The sequence below is a fragment of the Aplysia californica genome, unplaced genomic scaffold, assembly GCF_000002075.1.
Source record: "Aplysia californica isolate F4 #8 unplaced genomic scaffold, AplCal3.0 scaffold00987, whole genome shotgun sequence".
Classification (NCBI taxonomy): domain Eukaryota; kingdom Metazoa; phylum Mollusca; class Gastropoda; order Aplysiida; family Aplysiidae; genus Aplysia; species Aplysia californica.
In genome coordinates, this window is record NW_004798257.1 from 89271 (window position 1) to 112883 (window position 23613).

A 23613-nucleotide genomic window follows, 5' to 3' on the forward strand; every position below is an offset into this window, starting at 1 on the left:
GTGTGTACACACGTATATTATATATAATAAATATATATAGGAATTGATCTATCTCGACCATGTAATCAATCAGGATTTTGTTGCGAACATTTATTTACACGAATCGAAAACGTGATGCAAGAGGAGTCAAGAGTTTCATTTACAGAGTCGCTTGTCGACAGTCACCTGCTGTTTGTCATAATTTCATTTGTAGAGAAGCGAGGACTAAGTTTACAGTGGCAAGGAAAACAACCCTGAGGAAATTAAAAAACAAGTGACAGCTGTGACGAATAACACAGCGGAAAGTGTCAAATTTCACACATGTAGGCCTAACAAACTTTAGAAATTCTCGATTCAGAAAAATAGGCCAAAATAAGCTGAAAACAAGCGGATCCATCCCTTTCATAAAATCGGAAGTAGACTAGTGTTGCGAAACGAAACTACGAAACATGGCTGCTACCTGTATGTCAACACGAGCGTTGTTAGAAACTGCTTTTGCTCGTGAACTAAAGAATGTTTTCCTCCTTGGATATGCTTGTAGGAGTAACGTGACATCTGCTCCTTTTCGAAGGAATAGTTTTTCTGTAGGATGTTGTCCTACAGTGCAAGCCAGACAGGTAATTTGTCCTCCCCTCACCTTCATCATGCCTGTCAACGACCTTGCACTTGTGACTTGTGATTCAAAACACCCGGCTTTTACTTTGTAACTTTTACTTTTGGTTTTAGAAATAATTGTCTTTAATTTCAACAAGGGTCGAAACGTTGGCTGGTAAGAGACAGCTTTACAGATCGAATCCTAATTTTACTTGTTGATAGTATTCTGTGAAACTTCGTGCTCCAACTCAGAGCCATCATCATAGCAGTCCCAATGGCAATGAGTATCATATGTCCAGTCTCCGCTCGGCTTTAGAAGGCTTTGCCTACGTGTGCAACTAGAGTCGTTTTGGCGTGGAGGACAATTCAAAGCACGACGTGCGTGTACGAGAATGGGTCGGTTTAGGTCCTGTGATCTTATTGACTTAAATTACCTATTTGTCTTAGGACAGTTATAGCAGCATTTTTACACCCCAGGGAGAGTCAAAGGTCAATTTAAGTGAGGAAGGAAAAAAGTGGGCCGATAAAAAACTTGCTCAGCTGACTGTATTATATTGTATAGATCTAGATTCTAGAATCTAGATCTAGATATCTAGATCTAGCGTGAGTGTGAGAAAGCAAGTGACTAAATTGATTTATGAATTAAAAACTGAGATCCTAGAAAAAGAATCTGGAATCCTTTAAAAAAAAAGAAGAAGAAATTGTCCCCATATGTAGGTTAAAATTTTTTAAAGAAATCTACAAATCTACGGTACCGGTACAGTAAAACTTTGATGAATAACACTCGTCACTCAACCTGAAATCGTAGTCTCAAATGTCACTAAGTATTTACTCTTTGAAATCTCTATGAAAAAAACATCACCTTTAAATGTACTTTTCTCTCAGCAGAGTATGTTCACTTTTTAAGAGGTCAGAAAAATACAGTTGACGTGCATTGCGAGAATGAGGAAAATGTCCAAAAAGTGAGTTTTACCGTGCTCAGGAAAACAGCATAGTCAGCTGCAGTGAGGAAAAGTGGAGGTTTTTCGTATGGTGATTTTGTTGCGACTAGAAACTTGGGGGGGTAGGGGGGGTTGTATCATAAACAGATCTATACTGCAAAGTCCAACGATTGACTGTTATCAGTCCACGACTTCCACATTTTTTCAAATCTCTCATTTTATGTTGACCATTGCCTTTTATATGTAAAATCGTGTCCATTACTTGTTGTTTTTTTTTTCCTGGTTTTCTTCCTGTACATATGCAGTGATGAGACTGTAGTCTTTGCCTAAAGCCTCCGATTCTTTTTCATTTCAGATTCAGACAAATATAGGTCACCATCATTTACGCCGGTGTTGCACTCGTCACAACCATGTCCATTGCCGTGTGTCACTTCACCAGCCAGCCAGCAGTCTTTCAACGTTCCTGTCCGGTGGCAAGACGAGTGGTTTCCCGCTGTGTTCTGTGGGCTCAGAGAACGCGGGACAGGAGAGATTGTATTCGTCATCGCATGAAGACGCGGTCAGAGCTGCGAAATCCGTGACAGTCGATCCGTACAAACTTGTGGAGTTTGAGATGGCGTCTCTTGCCAGTGATATCAAGAAGGTAAATTTTTACATAGCTTCTCTGTGATGTTCAGAAACATTTTTCTTACACTACAATGGCTTTTTAAGATATTTTGCCATGTTTTACTCTATTGATATATATTTTAACATTCTATCAGGCTAACCTTGAAATTGAAACTGAACAATGAACTAATAAATAACGTAAATATGAACAAACTGAACAAAAAACTTAATTATTAAAAATTTAAAATATGAATCTCGTGTTTCTAGTTCTCAGACCTGGATTGTTTTTTGCCTGTCTGTCTTACTTCTCCCTGCACTAAATGACAGTTTCTTTTGTATGCTCCTCTTAGTCTTTTAAAACTTCAGCTGAAGATGACGACAGCATAACGTTGATAAAATGTAATTTGGAGGGAACAGAGAGTTTGTCCGTCCGTTGAAGCCAATCAAAATGTTGAAAATATTATTATATCTTTATTATTTTAGATGATTTGTAGTGTACTATTGTGGCAAAATGGGAGTGCCTACTGTGTCTGGAGTGTTCAACAAACTACGGAGACTTCACTGAATTATGGTTTGTCTGAAGATATTGTGATGCTCTTATATCAAAACCTGACAGTGGGTGGTTGATGGGTGCTCTGGTGTGGCTTGCTCCTTCTTTCCATTCTTGTCAAACATCTATCGTCCTGATCTCTCCTCCTTAAAAATTTTTGTGTTTGTTACTCTCTTGTAACACCTCTGATCTTCGGCACTTACATACCTTATTGTGTTGCAAGTTCAGTGCCGTAAAACTCTTACTAAAAGTAAAACTAAAAAACCTGACCCATATATATATATATATAAAAACCTGACCCATATATATATATATATATATATATATATATATATATATATATATATATATATATATATATTATTCGGAATACAGAAAGTGCCATTTTGCCCTCTTCTGTGTTTTCCGCCATATGGGAAAGATTGTCGCTGATGTGGTCTCCTCTGTCCCCAGCTACTTAGCACCAAAGAAGCTTTACTCAGCACAATGGCTCACCATTTCTTTGATGGCAAGGGCAAGTCGTTCAGACCTCTTGTGGCCATGCTCATGTCCAAAGCTTGCAATGCACACAATCTTAACGCTGAAAGGTGAGCAAGAGCATATATGATAAATTTGTCTTTTACTTTCTCACTACCCGCTGTTTTCTTATCGCCACCATATTGTTTTGATTTAATCTTATAAATACTTGCTCTTTTGGTTTCAAATCTCACAAACATAAGTTTTGGTAGCAATAAAGAACAATAATGGCATTTTTGAGAAATCAAATGCTCTATCCGCTCTATCAAAATCTTAAGATTATTTGGAGTTGCTATCAAGATATTCAAAGAATTGCATTCGAAAAAGCTTGACATGTTGTTGACCTCAAAATTTTGTACGTCAAATTTCTCAAAACTAGGTACTGAGTAGATAGAACTTTGTAATACAAAGGTTGTTAGTTGTCACGGTAACATGATAATTGAGGGGAACATAAGGACAGTTGTCAGTGGGTGCTCTGGTGTGGCTGGTGTGGCTGGTGTGGTCTGCTCCTTCTTTCCTAAAAAAAATAAATTGTCTCTATCTCCCTTCCTTGTTTTTTGTGTTTGTTACTCTCTTGTAACACCTCTAATCTTCGGCACTTATTTGACCTTATTAGTGTTGCAAGTGCCGGGAAACTCTTACTAAAACTAAAATGAAAGTTGTCACGGTAACATGGTAGTTAAGGAGGACACAAGGAATGTTGTCACGGTAACATGGTAGTTAAGGAGAACACATGGACTGTTGTCACGGTAACATGGTAGTTAAGGAGAACATAAGGACTGTTGTCACGGTAACATGGTAGTTAAGGAGGACACAAGGACTGTTGTCACGGTAACATGGTAGTTAAAGAGGACACAAGGACTGTTGTCACGGTAACATGGTAGTTAAGGAGGACACAAGGACTGTTGTCACGGTAACATTGTAGTTAAGGAGGACACAAGGACTGTTGTCACGGTAACATGATAGTTATGGAGAGCTGTCACTGTACTGTAGTGCTCACACTCTCATCCCCCCTATCCCCCCAGCATGCTGTGGTCCCAGAAGATCGTGGCCATGGTGGTGGAGATGATCCACGCGGCCAGTCTGGTCCACGATGATGTCATCGACGCCTCGGACACGCGGCGCGGCCAGCCCAGTCTGAACAAGCTCTACGGACAGCGCCGGGTAAGGTTCGCTCGTCGTCGTCGTTGTCTCGCTCATTCCATTGGTCTTGTTTTGCTTCTTCTGTAGTTTTTTGGGTTTTTTTGGTTTCTTTTGGTATGGTGTTCTATTTTTGGTAATAATAATTTAATTAATATTCGGTGCTCTCTGAGTATGTTATATTTTGAATGCAGAATGCAACGAGACATTTTAAACAGGTAGTTGAACCTAGTACAGTGCTGCCTTTTTTGTACAATGACATCTTCGGGGCCAGAAAAAATTGTCGTCATAGAGAGGCAACCAAACATTACTAATGGTATATAATAAGGAAAAATGGGGACCCGGGCTCCGTGTCGCTATACAGAGGATGTCGTTATATCGAAGGTTGTTATAGAGAGCATGTCGTTATATCGAAGGTTGTTATAGAGAGGCCGTTGTTATATATATCGAAGGTCGTTATAGAGAGGCTGCACTGTACATGTAATGTACTGGGGTGAGATCTTTGTAAACAAAACAGAAACATATTTTTATCCAAAACAGTTGAAATTGAACGGTTTATAGCATTTTTTTCTAAGCAAAATGTAGTAGTAGTAGTATAGGGTTTTACGGCGCTCGCAACTGCTAAGGTCATATGAGCGCGCGAAACACAAGTTGTTTACTTTCGCAAAAGTTCACTGCACGGTTGGTTAGCTTTCAGCCTTTAAAATGTTAAAATGTTTAAAAATCAGTGTAGATTTATATAAATTGTTTTAGAGCAAAATGTAAAATCGATTAATTGACAAACTTTGTTCTACTGATGTTGTTGGTCGGTCTTCTTAGCTCCTGTCCTTCTGTAAGTCGTATTTCTCCTTGGGGAAAATATTTTTATTAGACTTATTTGTGAGGCAGCGTGGTGGAATCAGGCTCTCGTCAAAATGATCAAAGTGAAGAAACTTACATTTTTCCGCGGGTTTGTGAATTTTTATCAAATTTTTGTTTTTTGGCTCAACACCTTTCATGCCCAGTTAAGAGCTTATTTCTGTGTGGATTTTTGTGAAAATCGTTGATTGAAGACACAAAAAATGTAAATTTTCAGTTACCTCGGACTGCCATACTAAGGAAAAAGCTCATCTTTGGCGGCCATTTTCTCACTAATTTCACCTCTGAAAACAGGTGACCTCCACCTCCTTCATTCGCAAATATCTCGACTTGCATTCAAGATAAAAGGATATTTTTTTCATCCAAGTAAAGACAGGTGGACAAGCTTTAAGATGATACCAATAACTCTACATGCCCAAATATTGACGAGAGCCTGATTCCACCACGCTGCCTCACATTTTATTCTCCTGGGATTTATTCCCTCACTGCTTCTGTTGTCCTTACAGGGTATAGATATAGGTGCAACCCATCTAAATTGTCTAAATTGCGTTGATGGGGCCATGAAACACATTCAACAATGCGCCACATTTATATAATAATAATTGTTGTCTCTCTTTTCCCCCCGTGCTCGTAACAAGTGAGAGTTTTTTTCCTGCCCGTGTGTTCTGTCAACGTTCACTGACATACCTCGTGGTAATGAAGACTTGGAATTGAAGGCATTTCGAAAAACACTCTTGTCTCTAGCTCTAAAGCCAGCTGTCGCCTTTTTTTCTGATCAACAGTTAGATTATAATGCATTATTGTCTCTCTGAGTGTGTTGATGTGGGATTGGGGTTTGTTTTTTTCTTCTTATTCTTTTTTTTAAATACAATGTCTTACTTTACACAATACCTTTGTATAATACACAATTATTAAAGGATCTATTACAATAGGAAATTGGGGGGGGGGGGTTGTTTTTTTTACGCAATATTTTTTTTATACCTTTGTACAATATGCAATTATTAAAGGATCTATTACTATTACAGTAGGAGATTGGGGTTTTTTTGTACACAATATGTTTTTTATACCTTTGTATGATATGTAAATATTTAAAAGGATCTATTCCAGTAGGAGATTGGGGGGTTTTTGGGAGGGTGTTTTTTTACACAGTGTGCCTTTTATACTTTTGTAGAATATGCAATTATGAAAGGATCTGTTACAGTAGGAGGGGATTGGTTTTTGTTGTTGTTGTTGTTTTTTTTTACACAATATATCTTTTATACCGTTGTATGATATGTAATTATGAAAAGGGATCTATTCCAGTAGGAGATTAGTTGGGTTTTTGGGGGTGTTTTTTTTTTTACAGTGTGTCTTTTATACTTTTGTAGAATATGTGATTATGAAAGGATCTATTACAGTAGGCGATTGGGTTGTTTTGTTTTATTTTACACAGTGTGTCTTTTATACCTTGGTATAATATGTGATTATTAAACTCAATTACAGTAGGAGATTGTTGGTGGGGGGGGTTACGCAGTAGGTCTTTTAAATACCTTCGTAGAATATGTGATTATTAAACTCAATTACAGTAGGAGATTGTTGGTGGGGGGGGTGGGGTTACACAATAGGTCTTTTAAATACCTTCGTAGAATATGTGATTATTAAACTCAATTACAGTAGGAGATTGTTGGTGGGGGGGGGTTACACAATAGGTCTTTTAAATACCTTCGTAGAATATGTGATTATTAAAGGATCTATTACAGTTGGAGATTGTATGATTGTAGAGTAAGTATTTTTTGGTATTGCTCCCCAGTCGATCCTAACCGGTGACTACATTCTGTCGGAGGCCTCTATAGCCATCTCCAAAACGGGCAACACTCGGGTCATCATGATCCTGTCCTCTATATTAGAGGATTTAGTTAGTGGTGAGTACAGCAAGTTGTGGGTGGTTGGCGGGTGCTCTGGTGTGGTTTGCTTCTTCTTTCCTATCAAACATCTGTCGTCTTTATTTCCCCTCCTTCTTTTTTGTGTATTTTACTCTCTTGTAACATGTAATCTATTCTTCGGCACTTATTTGTTGACCTTATTGTATTGCAAGTGCCGTAAAACTCTTACTAAAACTAGAACATACTCTGAGCTAAGTCTCTGAGTGTGTCAACCAGCCAAATGTATGTTTATTATAGTTAGAAATGTGTATTAAAGTGCTTGTCTACAAAAAATTAGAAAAATGTAATATAGTGCTTATTTATAAATGTTAAAAGGGTGTATTATAGTGAAAATATATAAACGTTTTTAAAAAATGTGTATTTTGGTACTGTACTCATAGTTGTTTTTGATTTTTTAGATAGCCAGCGTAACTTCTTTATCCATGTACACAGTTGCATGAAGCAGCAAAAAATAGAATTTTTAAAAATATATATATATATAGGCTGTGCATAACAGAGTTCTTTGATGCCTGTATCTGAGTTTGCATAATATCATTGTCTACTTTTGAACAAAAAGGTATAAATATTACACACATATATATATATATGTTCTTTTGTTAATTTTTTTAATGGTTTTATTAATTTTATTTTTATTTTTTTTGCGCAGGAGAATTCATGCAACTTGGATCAAAAGAAGATGAGAACGAAAGATTTTCGCATTACTTAAAAAAGACATTCAGGAAGACAGCGAGTCTTATAGCCAACACATGTCAGTCAGTGAGTATACTGCTAGCTAAGTCTCTGAGTGTGTGATCCAGCTTATTATTTATTGTGTGTGAACCAGCTAATTATTTATTGTGATTCAACCAGCTTGCTATTTATTGTGTGGAGAGCAGTTCGTATCTTTATGTGGTGAGGGATTGGGTATGTAGCGGACAGATTAAAATGTTGAGTATCGAAGGCAGTTCACATTGATGTGTGTTGATTGTTGATGGACTAAGTGTTTCATGGTATTGATGTGTGCTGGACAGATTGTACTATTGTGTGTGTGTGTGTGTGTGTGTGTGTGTGTGTGTATGTGTGTGTGTGGAGACAGGCTACTGTATAAATGCACATGGATAAAATGTGTATTCAGATGAGGGGGTATGTGTGTGTTCTAGAGAGGTGTGGGAAAATGTCCTGACATGTGTACTGATGAACAGCTCATTAACCATTAGACTGCTAAATAACTCAAGGGAAACCTGTTCACCCCCCACCCCCTCCACCCCCCCCCCCCCCAAATGATCACACCTAAGTCATGGGTAATTTTGCAATTTGCTCATACATTAACTATCACCCCCACCCAGACAGATGCAGGATACAACCGAATGCAACGTACTTATAAATTTCCTTTTTCTCTCCCCCCACCAGGTTGCTATCCTAGCAGAGTGCGATGAGCATATATCAGAGATGGCTTATCAGTACGGCAGGAACCTGGGCGTTGCCTTCCAGGTGAGCGGTAGACAGAGACACTGGAGTTTTCTGTTCTTTTGCTTTGAGTTTGAATTCTGTGGACTGTGGCGTCGGTGGCCTAGTGGTTAGGCTCTCGGACTCGCAACTGTAAGGTCGTGGGTTCGAATCCTGTCAGGGACCCGATGTTGTGTCCTTGGGAAAGGCACTTTACACGAATTTTCCTCACTTCACCCAGGTGGGAATGGGTACCCAGCTATAGACAGTGAAAGATCTTGTGAGTTTGTTAGTGTTTGAGCGCTTAATCGGCTGCTTGCACTGTATGCTTCCCGGTAAGCTGAGAATGTTTCTGAGTTTTCTATGGTCTGCTGGGGCAATAATATAGTGTAAAGCGCATAGAGCCTGCTGTTGAGCGGGGTTATGCGCTATACAAATGCTATCTATTATTATTATTAATTCTCCCCCAGTAAAAAAACAACCTAATTAATCATGTAGTCTATTATCATAATAATAATAATAGTAATAATAATATATAACATTTATATAGCGCATTTCCAAAAAAGTAGCTCAATGCGCTTTACATTGGAATATCATGTGGTTAGTATTATTACTTCTTGTTTGTTTTGTTTTTCTTATTCCTGATGATCTTTTTCTCCATCTTCATCTTGGTATTGTGAAATGGTCTTAGAGTAGATTGAGCGTGTTGTGACATGTACATGTGTGTGTGTGTGTTTTTGTGTGTGTGCATGTGACTGTGATGTGTGCATATGACGTGTGAGTGGAACATGTGCGTGTGACATGTGCGTGTATGACATGTGCGTGTGTGGCGTGTGAGTGGAACTTGTGACTGTGATGTGTGTGCGTGTGTGATGTGTAACATGTGCGGGTGACATGTGGTATGTGTGTGACATGTGTTACATGTGCGTGTACGACATGTGTATGTATACACATATCTAGTGTGTGACGTGTTTACCCTGCGTGTCGACAGCTGGTGGACGACCTGTTAGACTTCACCTCTACGACCTCCACTATACTTGTGCTTGTCACTGTGACATGTGTCTGTGTGTGAGTGTGTGATATATCATATGTGTGAGTGTGTGATATATGTGTGTAACATGTGTGACGTGTATACCCTTCGTGCCCCCAGCTGGTGGACGACCTTCGAGACTTCACCTCCACAACCTCCACTATACTTGTGCCTTTGACATGTGTGATGTGTGTGTGTGTGTGTGTGTGTAACATATATCTATGTGTGTGACGTGTCTACCCTGCGTGCCCCCAGCTGGTGGACGACCTGCTAGACTTCACCTCCACAACCTCCACTATACTTGTGACTGTGACGTGTGTGTGCGACATGTGAGTGTGTGTGTGTGTGTGTGTAACACATATATCTATATGTGTGACGTGTATAATACCATGTGTGTCCCCAGCTGGTGGACGACCTTCTAGACTTCACCTCCACGACCTCCACTATGGGAAAACCCACGGCCGCTGACCTCAAGCTGGGCCTGGCCACCGCGCCCGTCTTGTTTGCCGCGCAGCAGGTCAGTCACGCCGGGCTGGGTTTTTGTTTTTCGGAGTTTGTTTGTTTTTTGTTGGGTTTTTTTTTTTTTGGGGGGGGGGGGGGGGGAAATTTTCGAAGGGTTTGTTGGGGGGTTTTTGGGGGGGGGGGGGGGTTGCATTTTCGGAGGGTTTTTTTATGGGGAGAGAGGGGGGGTGTCATTTTGGGAGTAGTGGGGTTTTTTTGTTTGTTTTTTTTAAAGCATTTTGGGAGTTGTTTTTTTGTTTGTTTGTTGTTGTTTTTTTCATTAGTTTTTATTCATTTGTTTTTCTTGGGGGCAGGGGAACTAGATCTATTTTCTGTGTACATAGAGTCTGGTCGGTACAGTAGTGTGTGTAGCTGGAGCTTTTACTTTTACCCATCTCATTGCTACAATATGTGAGGCAGCGTGCTGGAATCAGGCTCTCATCTATATGTGAGGCAGCGTGGTGGAATCAGGCTCTCGTCAAAATAATCAAAGTGAAGAAACTTGCATTTTTCCGCAGTTTGTGAATTTTTATTAATTTTTGTTTTTTGGCTCAACACCTTTCATGCCCATTAAAGAACTCATTTCTGTGTGGATTTTTCAGAAAAGCGTTGATTAAAGGCACAAAAAATGTAAATTTTCAGTTACCACGGACTCTTAAGCTAAGGAAATAACTCATCTTTGGCGGCCATTTTCTCACTAATTTTACCTCTGAAAACAGGTTACCCCCACCTCCCTCTTTTTCAAATGTGTCGACTTGTATTCAAGATAAATGGATATTTTTTTCAACCAAATAAAGACAAGTGAACAAGCTTTAAGATGATACCAATAACTCTACATGCCCAAAAATTGACGAGAGCCTGGTTCCACCACGCTGCCTCACATATCATCGCTGCAGGATTCTAACCAGCTAACTCTGTTTCTGTAAGTTTTACAGTGAGTGAAAAAACTAAAAAGTACCATAAAGCTATTGTACACATTTTAGCTGATTAGAATCCAACTGTTGTTACGACTATTTGAATAGATTAAATATGGATGAAAGTTATTTATAGGATGTGTTATGCGCTGTCCGTCAGAATACAGGGAAAACAACCAAAAACCGCATTTTCAGAGTTACCCTGTTCTAGTGGAAGGGACAATCTGTCCTCATGGTTTTATGCACCCCGCATAATTTAGCAAAATTTGATAATTTTTTGCATAATTTCTGGTTATTTTCCTTTATAATTTTTTGTTAAAATTAACAGAATCGCATAATTTCACATTTTTGGGCTCAGTTTGCATAATTTCTGAATTTTTCTTGTCTAAAACGATGGGGGACAGGACAATTTGGTACCACCAAAGGTTTGTTGGCATCCACTTATCAACGATATGGTTAGAGGGCACCACTGGTATTGGTATGTCCTACTTCTTTACTTTCCCTCTCTTGTTTAGTGGCGTCGGTGGCCTAGTGGTTAGGCTACCGGACTCGTAATCGTAAGATTGCGGGTTCGGGGGTTCGAGCCTCAGCTCGGTCCGACGTTGTGTCCTTGGGAAAGGCACTTTACACGAACTTCCCACTTGGCTCGGTCCTATCGGAGACGGACGTTAAACTAGGAGGTCCCGCCCCTTAAATAACCTCATAGTGTTGATAGGGGCGTTAAACCCATACCATTTTCTCCTCTGTTGTTTCTGTCTGTCTGTCTGTCTGTCTGTCTGTCTGTCTGTCTGACTTTCTCCCAGCCCTAAATGACCATTATTGTGTTGATGTACTTCTCTGTACCCAAACAAACAAACAAAACAAAAACAGATTGTGAAAGACAGTTACTCTACCCCCATCTTATAGCCTAGTCGTGGGTGGTTGGCGGGTGCTCTGGTGTGATTTGCTCCTTTTTTTCCTATAAAAAATCAATCCTCTCTATCTCCCCCCTTTCTTTTTTGGGGTTTTGTTACTCTCTTGTAACACCTCTAATCTTCGGCACTTATATGACCTTATTGTGTTGCAAGTGCCGTAAAACTCTTTCTAAAATTAAACGGCCTAGTCAAATCTTCATCAAACCTCCGTGATGTTGACTCGTTTGTCTGTTTGTCTTTGTCCCCAGCACCCGGAGCTCCATGCCATGATCATGCGGAGATTTTCCAACGAGGGCGACGTGGAGTACGCCCGCAGACTGGTGGAGGAGGTGAGCAGCATAGATCTTTTTTGTCAGCCAGTTGTTGAGGTGTGCTACACCCCCCCCCCCCCCCCCCCCCAAGGCAGTGCTATTGACTAAAGTGTCTTTAGGCCTTTCCCAAAGGAGGGATAGTAACATGTTCTTATGCACGGTAAAATTGTAAATGGGCTTATTTATAAATGTCATGCTCATACTGTGCCGGAATAACATAGGGGGAACTGCTGCTTTTTCTTTCCTCTTCCTTACTATCATCAGTTTTCTTCTACTTATTTTGTAAGTACGTTTGTCAGTCTCTTGTGAACTGCTATTTCCGGGGTGCCTTGATAGTCGAAGCAGACTTTGTGCTGTTGAAGCTAGAGAGGTGTGCAGAATAAGCCTGATTCCCCGTTTGGACTTCTCTGTTGACATCCACCCCTTGGCGCTCATATGACCTGATGCAGTTGCGAGCGCCGTAAAACCTTATTAAAACAAAATAAAACAAGATGTGCAACGCCCACATTTTGTAAATTTCTTAATCTGATTCTACCCCCCGGGGCAGTACCACTGACTGTAGTGTCTTTAGGCCACTCCCAAAGGGGGGACATTTCTCGTTCAAACACAGTAGAATTGTAAATGGGCTGACTCATGTCACGCTCATAACTGTGCCTGATCTACAACAGGGAACTGCTGCTTTTTCTTTCCTGATCCTTACTATTGTCATTTTCCTCTACTTCTTTTGTATGTGTGTCACTCTCTTGTGACCTGCTATTTCCGGGGTGGGTTGATAGTCAAAGCAGACCTTGTGCTGTTGAAGCTAGAGATGTGAGGAGAGTAAGTCTGATTCCCTGTAAAGACTTCTCTGTTGACACCCACCCCCTTAGTGCTCATATGACCTTATGCAGTTGCGAGCGCCGTAAAACCCTCTACTATATACTGTAATCTGATTCTAAGCGTATCGGTTTTATGTGTTAGAGAAAAATTTTGTGGAAATGCAACTATTTTTATACGTAGTATATTTTGTCATGTGTCCGGCCACAAGTGGTCCGATTGGCTTGTCTGTCAGTCAAGGGTTTCGTCAAGCTAAAAATAGACTATCAGGACTCTGATGGCTTTTGAAACAACCTCTATGTGTGCTGGTTCCAGTAGTGGTAGGGCCATTTTCTCAACCCAAATAAATAAACCCAAACCCAACCCTTAACCACTCTGGTTTTCCTGTGTATTGTCTTGCCTTTGACCCTGCCCTGTGGGTGGTTGGTGGGTGCTCTGGTGTGGTTTGCTCCTTCTTTCCTATCAAACATCTATTGTCCTTATCTCCCCTTCTTCTTTTTTATGTTTGTTACTCTCTTGTAACACCTCTAATCTCCTGGCGCTCATATGACCTTATGCAGTTGCGAGTGCAGTAAAACTCGTACTAAAACTAAACTAACTGACCCTGCCCAGTATTTGATAACTTCACTTTTTTTTTTCCAAGCTGACTTTTCTTTATCACCAGCTTCCCCGTCAACCCCAAATTTTTTCTCGTATAGTACCGGTACATTGTTCCTGATTGCCGTACTTTTTTTCCCCCTGAACTGAGATTAGCTTTTGTTCTGTCGATGTACTTTTCTATACTGGAATAAACCGACAAATGTCATTTCTGGTCGCCAGAGTAACGGAGTGGAACAAACGCGCCTGTTGGCCCATCAGCACAGCAAGGAGGCCGAGCGCAGCCTTCAGGACTTTGCCGATTCCAACTCGAAGAGAGCTCTTATACTGCTGGCGAACATGTTGCTACAGAGGAAGAAATAGAACAACGGTTTCGTGGTGTCTGTTAGGAGAATTTGTTCTAATTTATGTTGTTCGTTGTTATATACTGTGAGTAGGATTTTACAATTGGGTGCAAGGGTTTAAAGTAAAACGCCAAAGGACTGCTTGTGAATTGTGATGGAGTATTTCAACGTGATGGTAATTTGATGGATTATAATCCATTTATGAGGCAGTGGGGTGATATCAGGCGCTCGTCAAAATAATGAAAGTGAAGAAACTTTCTTTCATTTTTCCGCAAGTTTGGGAATTTTTATCTTTTTATCAAATTTCTGTTTTTTGGCTCAACAACTTTCATGTCCATTATAGAACACATTTCTGTGTGGATTTTACTGAAAAGCTTCCCCCTCCTCCTTCGATCGCCAATATCTCGACTTGTATCCAAGATAGATGGGTATTTTTTTTCATCGGAAGCAAAACAAATGAACAAGCTTTAAGATGATACCGGGGGCTCTCGTGGCCTAGAGGTTAAGGTGTTGGCCTCTCATTGAAAAGGTCACGGGTTCGAATCCAGGTAGCGACAGAAAAATTTTCTTCTCTAAATTTGTCTCCTTTCACCTCCTTTTTTCACCTCCTTTCCTGCTCTCTAGCAATGTTCTGTTGTCTGCTTTCGTCTCCTCCTTCTGCCCCCACCCCCTCTCCTCCTTTGCCCCTTTCTCTGGGCTCCTGATTCTTTCTGCTGCCTTTCTACTGCTACTCCTTCGCTTCTTCTTACCGCTGTCTTTCAACCACACCCCTGATCTTCTGGTAGGAAAGATCTACACCTAGCCTTCTCGGACAAGGGCGAAAAATCTCGGCCCGTGTGCAAATTGCGCACGTTAAAGATCCCTTGGTGGTCTAAAATCGATAAGAGTAGGCTTCGGCCGCCACCCGGGCAAAATTCAAAAGCTCCTACCAACTGAAAATATTAGGTGTGTCCCGCACGCTCATATGACCTTATGCAGTTGCGAGCGCCATAAAACACTTTACAAAAACAAACAATAAGATGATACCAATAATTTTGTATACCCAAAAATTGATGAGCGCCTGATTCCCCTGCGTCACGACACACTTTTGTTCTAAAGTCACAACCATTCATGAAGTTTGTGTTTGTTTGGTTGAGCGGCCTTGTGGTGAGGGGGAGACGCATACATCCACTCGTCTTCCGTTCTTCTTCTCAGACTGGAAGTGAATGAAATATCAAGTGTGTTTATGTATGCGTGTGTAACAATATTTGGTGTGTGTGTGTTTGTGTGTGGTTTCTATGGCTATTCAGTTAGGTCAAATGAATAAATGAATGGATGAATAATCTCCGTGGATGCAAGATTTTTTTTGTTTGACCAGCTATTTTTTCATATTGATTCTAATTGATTCAAATAAAACTTTCGCACATCCACATACATATATCGATCAGTGGCATGGCCTGCTGGGCTCTGTCAGGTTTGTACTTTTCTGATTTTACTGTCACGGTTGTACAGTATACAGGTCATAGTCATATTTTTGTACGTACCAAACTTGCCATGACAGTTAGGAAAGGTTGGTTTTTTCATGAATTTGAGTCCCCCATTTCTTAGTGTACGACATCATTGCGAACTGATTCGCAGCTGAGAAATATGAAAGTGTATGTGTATATATATATATATATATATAGTTCAGCGTGAACGTTGGTTTGAGTCATTGATGAATGTTCTTTCTACTTGTTTTCACTTTGTGTCGCGAGGACCTGTTTGTGGCAAAATGCAGCTGCTGGTATTGTGTTGATTCGTCGTAGGTTATAGTTATACCTAGTAATGTGAGAGAATAAATGCGTAGAAATGCTTGCTCGTACCAAACTGTTGCTCTAGGACTCTTGAAATACTTAAATCTGGTGTGGTGACGATGAAGCGAGTCTGTGTCCCCGAGTGTGTCAAGAATGGTGTGTGACCAGTCTTAAAGTGTCAACTTGTGCTTTTAAAGTTATATCGCTGTGTTTGTCAGGTTCGTCTTTTTAATTTTCTATTTATTTAACTTTATTCTGTTCCTGACGATTAAACCATGGCAGGGATCTATCACTTCAAAACCAGAGTACTTGTGTAGTTTTTTTTCATCTTCTTGATTATACTCCCGATATTTTCATTATAATGGCAGGGATCTTATTACATCCAAACCAGAAGCCTTTTTCTCTTTATATATATTGAATAGTCCACCACATAAATAAACACCGTCTCTGCAAATGTTCATTAACTAAGCTGACTGCTATGCTACTTGATATTAAGACTGCCTTTATCTGAGAGAGCCATATAAAGATCAACTCCTCATTTTTGTTAACATCGACATCCGTTAGAATGGAGAGATGGGTTTTTTTTTCTTTGTGGAGTGTAGGATAGCTTTGGATTTGAAAAAGCTGGATGGTCAGTGTTGGAATGTTTGAAATTGATCACCTTACACCACTCCACTGTGTTCCAATGTTGTCTCTTTACTTACTTGTTGTAAATGTTTTACCCCCACTTCAACACAATTTGGTCCTTTTTTATGGAAGACTGATAGCCTAGAACCCAGATGGCCACTCGATCGAAAAAGTAAAGTGTCCTTTTTCTGGGCCAGTTTGCCTCTTTGATCTAGCCTGTTAGTGTTTTTTTAAATTACAAAATTAGTCGATAAACTCACCACGTCCTTTGTGTCTGCAAGGTTAAGAGGCTGACCGTTACAACATAGACGCTGGCATGATTGTGAATAAATCAAACATTGCTGACAGGTCTCACAGGAAGTTTTCAGAGATGTGCAAGATTTGTTTGCACTAAATTTGTCATACGATTTAATTCTAATTCTAGATTATTAGTTTTTTTGCCAGTGTGACAAGAAAGAATACCAATACTGCCGTTAGTTTGGAACTCAAACACTGCTATTTTTTAAAAAGAGGTGTAGAGAGGGGCAGGAAGTTGAAGAAGAGCAAAAAAATAATGAACATTCTAGTGTGACTTTTCATTTCAAAGTCACGCACCAAGGTGGTACATTGTAATATAATATGTATCATCATTATTATGTTTGTTATTTGCAAGATATGTTGCAGTGAAATCCCACTTTTAGTAGAGGTTTTACGGTGCTCACGACTGCATAAGGTCATATGAGCGCCAAGGGGTGGATGTCAACAGAGAAGTCCTTACAGGGAATCAGACTTACTCTGCTCACCTCTCTAGCTTCAACAGCACAAAGTCTGCTTCGACTATCAAGGCACCCCGGAAATAGCAGGTCTCAAGAGAGTGACAAACATACCAAAGAAGAAGAGGAAAAATGACAATAGTAAGGATGATTGAAGAAAATGCAGCAGGTCCCAATAAGTTCCGAAGAATAGAGGTGCTACAAGATAGTAACAAACACAAAAAAGAAGGAGGGGAGACACAGATGTATAAATAATAGATGTTTGATAGGAAATAAGGAGCAGTTGTTTTAGCCAGTGTGTGAACGTATGACAGCTAGGAGATGTGGGCCTTACGCTGACAAAATGCCTTTTTTTTTTCATTTTGACGCCAAAAATTTTTCTTTGCTAAATCGAAAGTCTAATCAGTTACCCTTCTTGTGTGAAAAACATCCAAGTGAATCTGTGACTAGTTTTTTTGTAAATTAGAATTCAAATTTCAGAATGACTCTATTTTTTAATGGTTACACTGACAAAAAAATCTCTTTTTCTTGAAACTGATTTGAAGGGGAAAAAAAGGTGTTTAGTCAGCTTACGGCAGAATTGTGTGCTAGTGTTCTACAATGTGTGGAACATACGTGTACCCTTATGTCTGTGTGTGTGTGTGTGCGTGGGCTATGTGTGTATGGGCTCCTTGTGAATGAAACGTGTCGCACGTGTGTTCAGCCGTGTGTCGGTGATGTGTAGTGTAAGTCGTAACATTCTCCAGAAGGACGAGCAATACGTAACCACAAAGATACAGCTTACGTCATGTATATATATGAGATTTTTTTTTTTTTTAAGGCTCAACTAGTCTTTTCTAGTTTTTGTTATGACCTTTAGTTTTGGGCATTTTCTTTTTCTTCTTACTTACCTGTCTTTTGTTCATGTCTCCATACTGTTTCTTGACGTCTACAATGCAAATATTTTCTGCTGCCTGTTTTGATATGGAAAGCCTGCATATTGAGCGAGGCAGCTTGTTCCGAATGACAGGTTATTTTACACTGCGGCAAAAACTATTAGGATCAGTGTGTCTCACGTAAGAGTATTTGTGTGTGTGCCTAAAGAAAGGTACCAAAAGTCGCCCGAGACAGTTTCGAGCTACAGGTTGATATTTTACTGATAATTACCAAAAAAAATCACTTTTTTGATCAAAATGTGTTTCCATAAAAAAATGATGCTGCCTCCATTTTTTAACAGTGTGTTAGGGTTTTCACTGATTTGACTTGTAAATATTTTATTTTTAGTCATTTTGAGGGTAGGGTATAAAAAAATTAATGATGAAAACTTCAAGGTGTTAAAATCTATTGTTGAAGCACGTTTTCTCTTCCCTGCCATGTTTTACCGTTGAATTCCATTCATGATATTGATGTCAACTGAACGCCAAATTGGAAATGAATTTTCCATGAATAAATAGATCTACATGTACATTAAAAAAATCTTCTTTTTTTTTTTTCAAGTTTGTAGCCTATGTGTTCTCCAGTTTGTTTAACTTAAAAGTAAAAGCTTGTTTTCTCAAAATTATATCTTTGTACCCTACCTTGCAAAATGTGCAATTATATCTCATTTGAGATATCTCATACATTCAAGAACCTCTGTGTTCCGCACTCATCCATTTCCGATAAGGTACAACCCTTAACTCAAAATGGTCAAAATCCGACTTTTGGGACCGCTGACCTTTCTTCAGACACACACACATATGTTTACATTACATATATATATACCTGGTGGGTTCAGATGCCACTGGCTTCCTTTTCGTTATTTTTTTTTTTTATTCAACTGTTTTGGGGTGGGTTTTTTTTTGTTTTTTATTATTCAACTGTCATTTGACTTGGATGTGCCATATTGGTATATTGTTTATGTGTGACACTTAGGATAGACGTCGCTGTGAATGTGATGGAAACTATGGTAGGTAACGGTACCCAGTAGGCTGTACACAGTGTGTGAGCCTCGTGCTTGAGAAATAATATGTGCGTCTGTTCTCTCCTAAAATCTTGCTGGTTTGAACCTGTGATTACATGTATTATGACTTTTTTTAAAGACTAAACTAAATAAAATGATTTGCAATTGATTATTTTGTTACATTCTTTTTTTCGGCTATTACATACATGGAGGTTTCAATTGTCACTGGCTTCCACTTCCTTTTTATAATTTTTTATTTTTGGAAACAAAGCAATTCCCAATTCTTTCAAGACGAATATGAAGACTCATTCCTTGGTGGCTGAAGGGTGCTGTTGGTAGTCTTTAAAAATAAGACAACTATTGCTGCTTAACTACCTGTCTGTCTTGCTTATTTCCATCTCTCATTGACCTTCAGATTGTTGGAAAAATGCTTTTCTAATTTAACTACGCCTTTAGACCAAAGATCCATATCCGTCTGTCATAAGGATTGACCAATTTAATTTTTATACATATGGATCTCACCTGCTAGTCTTCAGACCAAAGTCCCGTGTCCTACCACTGAAGGGAGCTGATGGGAGATGGTCTAATTTGCTTTCTTTACAGTCATAATTGGACATCATTTTTTTTCTCCATCAAGCCCTGTGTAGTGGGCAAGTTCAGCCAGGCTAATTTTTTCAAACACATTTTCAATTTTCTTTTGTTATTGAAATGATTATATCTGATATTGTATTAATTCGCCTGGTCAAATTTTGATGCGAAAATATACGATAATACTAAATATAATAACTGAATCTGACAGCAGTTCATCAATTCATATGACAAATTTTCATGACAATGATGACAGACAATGTGAAATGGAGAAGAGTGATTTAGACGGATGACTGGCTAAAGAAAAGATGAAGAGATTGTTTAGTACTTGTGAGAAAAGTGTCAGTATCAGCTCTTTCAGTGCAGGGGCTTATTGCGCTAGTTTTGAGTCATCAAAAATAACACCTTCTAAAGATGAGAAACAGTTGAGAAAAAGAGAAGCACATATATGGTCTCGATAAGGTCATTGAAGGCCACACTCTACTTCTTAGCACCAAAATCTACAATTATTAAGTTATTTTTACCGGGGGTTTTTCTCATTTTCTCAAAGTATTCCATTCAGGAATTAAAAATACACGTATTCAGTTTTGGGAAACATTATCAGATACATAATAACAAAAATGGCAAATTAAATTGAAACCGAGCTATCTGAAGGTCCGTTTTCAAAAGCTAAAAACTCAAAACCATCCCCCAATATTTTCTAGCTCAACCCTAATATTGTCTAGATCATTACCAGTATTTTCTAGCCATTCTCTAAAAATTTTTTAGCTCATCCTTTATATTTTCTAACTCATTCCAAGCATTTTCTAGCTCATCCCTATTGGTCCTCAATACCTTATAATTCATCCCTAATATTTTCTAGCATATATGTTATATTTTCTACCTCATCCCTAATATTTTCTAGCATATATGTTATATTTTCTACCTCATCCCTAATATTTTCTAGCATATATGTTATATTTTCTACCTCATCCCTAATATTTTATAGCATATATGTTATATTTTCTACCTCATCCCTAATATTTTATAGCATATATGTTATATTTTCTACCTCATCCCTAATATTTTCTAGCATATATGTTATATTTTCTACCTCGTCCCTAATATTTTCTAGCATATATGTTATATTTTCTACCTCATCTCTAATATTTTATAGCATATGTTATATTTTCTACCTCATCCCTAATATTTTATAGCATATATGTTATATTTTCTACCTCATCCCTAATATTTTATAGCATATATGTTATATTTTCTACCTCATCCCCAGTATTTTCGTACTCATCCCCAGTAATTTCTAGCTCATCCCCAATATTTTGTAGCTTATCTCCAATGTTCCCCACTATTTTCTAGCTCCATCCCCAGTTTTTTCTAGCTCCATGCCCAGTATTTTATAACTCATCCTGAATAATCCACTAGTATTTTCTAGCTCAACCCTAATATTGTCTAACTCAAACCCAGTATTTTCCAGCCCACCCCTAATACTTTTTAGCTCATCCCTTATATTTTCTAACTCATCCCCAGTATTTTTTAGCTCATCCCCATTGTTCCACAGTACCTTCTAATTCATCCCTAATATTTTCTACCTCATCCCTATTATTTTATAACTCATCTCTAATATTTTCTAGCGTATATTTTTTCTACCTCATCCCTAATATTTTCTAGCTCATCCCCAGTATTTTCTAGCTCAACCTTAATATTTTTTAGATCGTCCCCACTATTTTCTAGCTCATTCCCAGCTTTTTCTGCCTCATCCCCACTATTTTATAATTCATCCCCATATGTTATAGCTCCACCTTGATATTTCCAGCTCATCCCTAATATTTCTCAGAATTTTCTAGCTCATACGCAACATAATTTAGCTCATCCCCAGTATTTTGTCTCATCCCCTATAATTTTTAGCTCATCAGCAATATTTCAAGGACTTTTATATCTCAGCCACAACATTTTTTACGTTATCCAAAAATATTTTTAGATCCTTAATATTTCCAAGCTCGTGTTAAATGTTTTTTAAAATCACATCTACAATATTTTCTAGCGCTTCTCCAGTATTTTCTAGCTCATCCCTAATATTTCCTGGCTCATCCCGGATTATTTTTAGTTCCTCTATTTTTTACTTCATCCTCAGTATTTTCTAGCTCATCCTTTATCATGTTTACAAGCACATCCCCAGTATTTTCTAGCTCATCCCTAATATTTTCTAGCTCATCTCCAGTATCTTTTAGCTCGTCCCTTATATTTTCTAGCTCATCCAGAATATTTTTTAGCTCAACCCTAATACTGTCTAACTCATCTCCGGTATTTTCTAGCCCTTCCCAAATGATTTTTAGCTCATCCCTTATATTTTCTAACTCATTCCAAGCATTTTCTAGCTCATCCCCATTCTTCCTCAGTACCTTCTAATCCATTCCTAATATTTTCTACCTCAACCATATTATTTTATAACTCATCTCTAGTATTTTCTAGCATACGTTATATTTTCTACATCATCCCTAATATTTTTTAGCTCATCCCGAGTATTTTTGCTCATTTCTATATTATTTTCTAACTCATCCGTAACATCTTTTAGTTCATCCCTATTCATTTCTAACTCATCCCTAATAATTTTTAGCTTATCCCCTGTATTTTCTAGCTCATCCCCAATATTTTGTAGATCCATCCCCTGTATTTTGTTTCAGCCCCCGTGTTCCCCAGTATTTTTTTAGCTCATCCTGAATATTCCCCACTATTTTCTATCTCCATCCTCAGTATTTTCTAGTTCATCCCGAATATTCCCCAATTTTCCAGTTCCAGCCCCAGTGTTCCCCAGTATTTTGTAGCTATCATCTATGATCTAATCACATTATATTTGTAATCTGCATACAAATCTTTAGAAAATGGCGCTAGCTTTTTTTGAAATTGTAAATGTTAATAATTTTATTACTTTTTAGTAGACTAATACTATTAAGACTTGCGTATTAGTGAATGACAAAAAATAGTCCAAATTAAATAACAAAGTAAAAAGCCGTTAAAAATTATTTTTTTTTCAAAAAATAGAAAAAGTAAAAAGCTAGCGTCATTTTACTCGGAATTGCACGAAGCACTTACTCTCCAAATTGCATGTCTTACCTTGAATTGTTTTTGAGTTTTTAGCTTTTAAAGCCAAAAATTGAAAATTTTGAAGAACGGAGTGAAATCCTCTCAAAATTACTATACTTTAAAGCTTTGTATTGGCTCACAATGTTACAAACTTCATGGGGCTATCTCTTAGAAAAAGAACTTAGGGGGTACTACTTCCATTCCATTTAGCGCGTAATTTTCAAGGGAAGTTTCTCAAAACCAAAGAAACAATGCTTGGACCCCAAAAACGCGAGTCTGGACTTAACGCATGGAAAAAAAACCCCAAGAAAGCAAAGAGGTAGGACCTAGCAGAGATGCTTTGTTTTGTTTGTTTGTCTGAGTTAAAAGTAAAAGAAGCATTATATTGACACTAAGCTGGTTATTTAGTAGTGCTGGGGAAACGTTAGATAGACAGAAACAACAGAGGGAAAGTAAAGAAGTAGGACCTACCAGTGGCACCCTCCAACCACCCACACAGACAGAAACAACAGAGGGAAATTAAAGAAGTAGGAACCTACCAGTGACACCTGCCACCCTCCAACCACCCACATAGACAGAAACAAGAGAGGGAAAATACTTACCACTACCAGTGGCACCCTCCAACTGCCCACAAGTTGGGGAAAAGCAAAATCAACTAGTGGGAGAGACAGCACCAACTACTACCATTACCCAGTGGTACCAGAGAGTACATATTTCATTTATAGTCGCTGGTGGTACTCTACCTGTCCCCGTCGTTTTATGCAAGACAAATTCTGAAATTATGCAAACTGAGCCCAAAAATATGAAATTATGCGATTCTGTTAATTTTAACAAAGAATGATAAAGGAAAATAATCAGAAATTATGCAAAAAATGATCAAATTTTGCTAAATTATGCGGGGTGCATAAAACCACAGGGAC

General features: G+C 38.6%; 1 protein-coding gene across 1 annotated transcript; it reads left to right on the plus strand.

The window, feature by feature from the left end:
- The first annotated feature begins 403 nt into the window (after window positions 1-403).
- LOC101854609 (decaprenyl-diphosphate synthase subunit 1) lies at window positions 404-14003 on the plus strand. Its single transcript, XM_005111020.3, has 10 exons — window positions 404-596; window positions 1870-2157; window positions 3124-3257; window positions 4212-4350; window positions 6974-7085; window positions 7753-7862; window positions 8496-8576; window positions 9965-10078; window positions 12139-12219; window positions 13837-14003. Exons 1-10 carry the CDS (start codon window positions 429-431, stop codon window positions 13975-13977), a joined length of 1368 nt encoding a protein of 455 aa, XP_005111077.2. The 5' UTR covers window positions 404-428; the 3' UTR covers window positions 13978-14003.
- Window positions 14004-23613: the final 9610 nt, after the last annotated feature.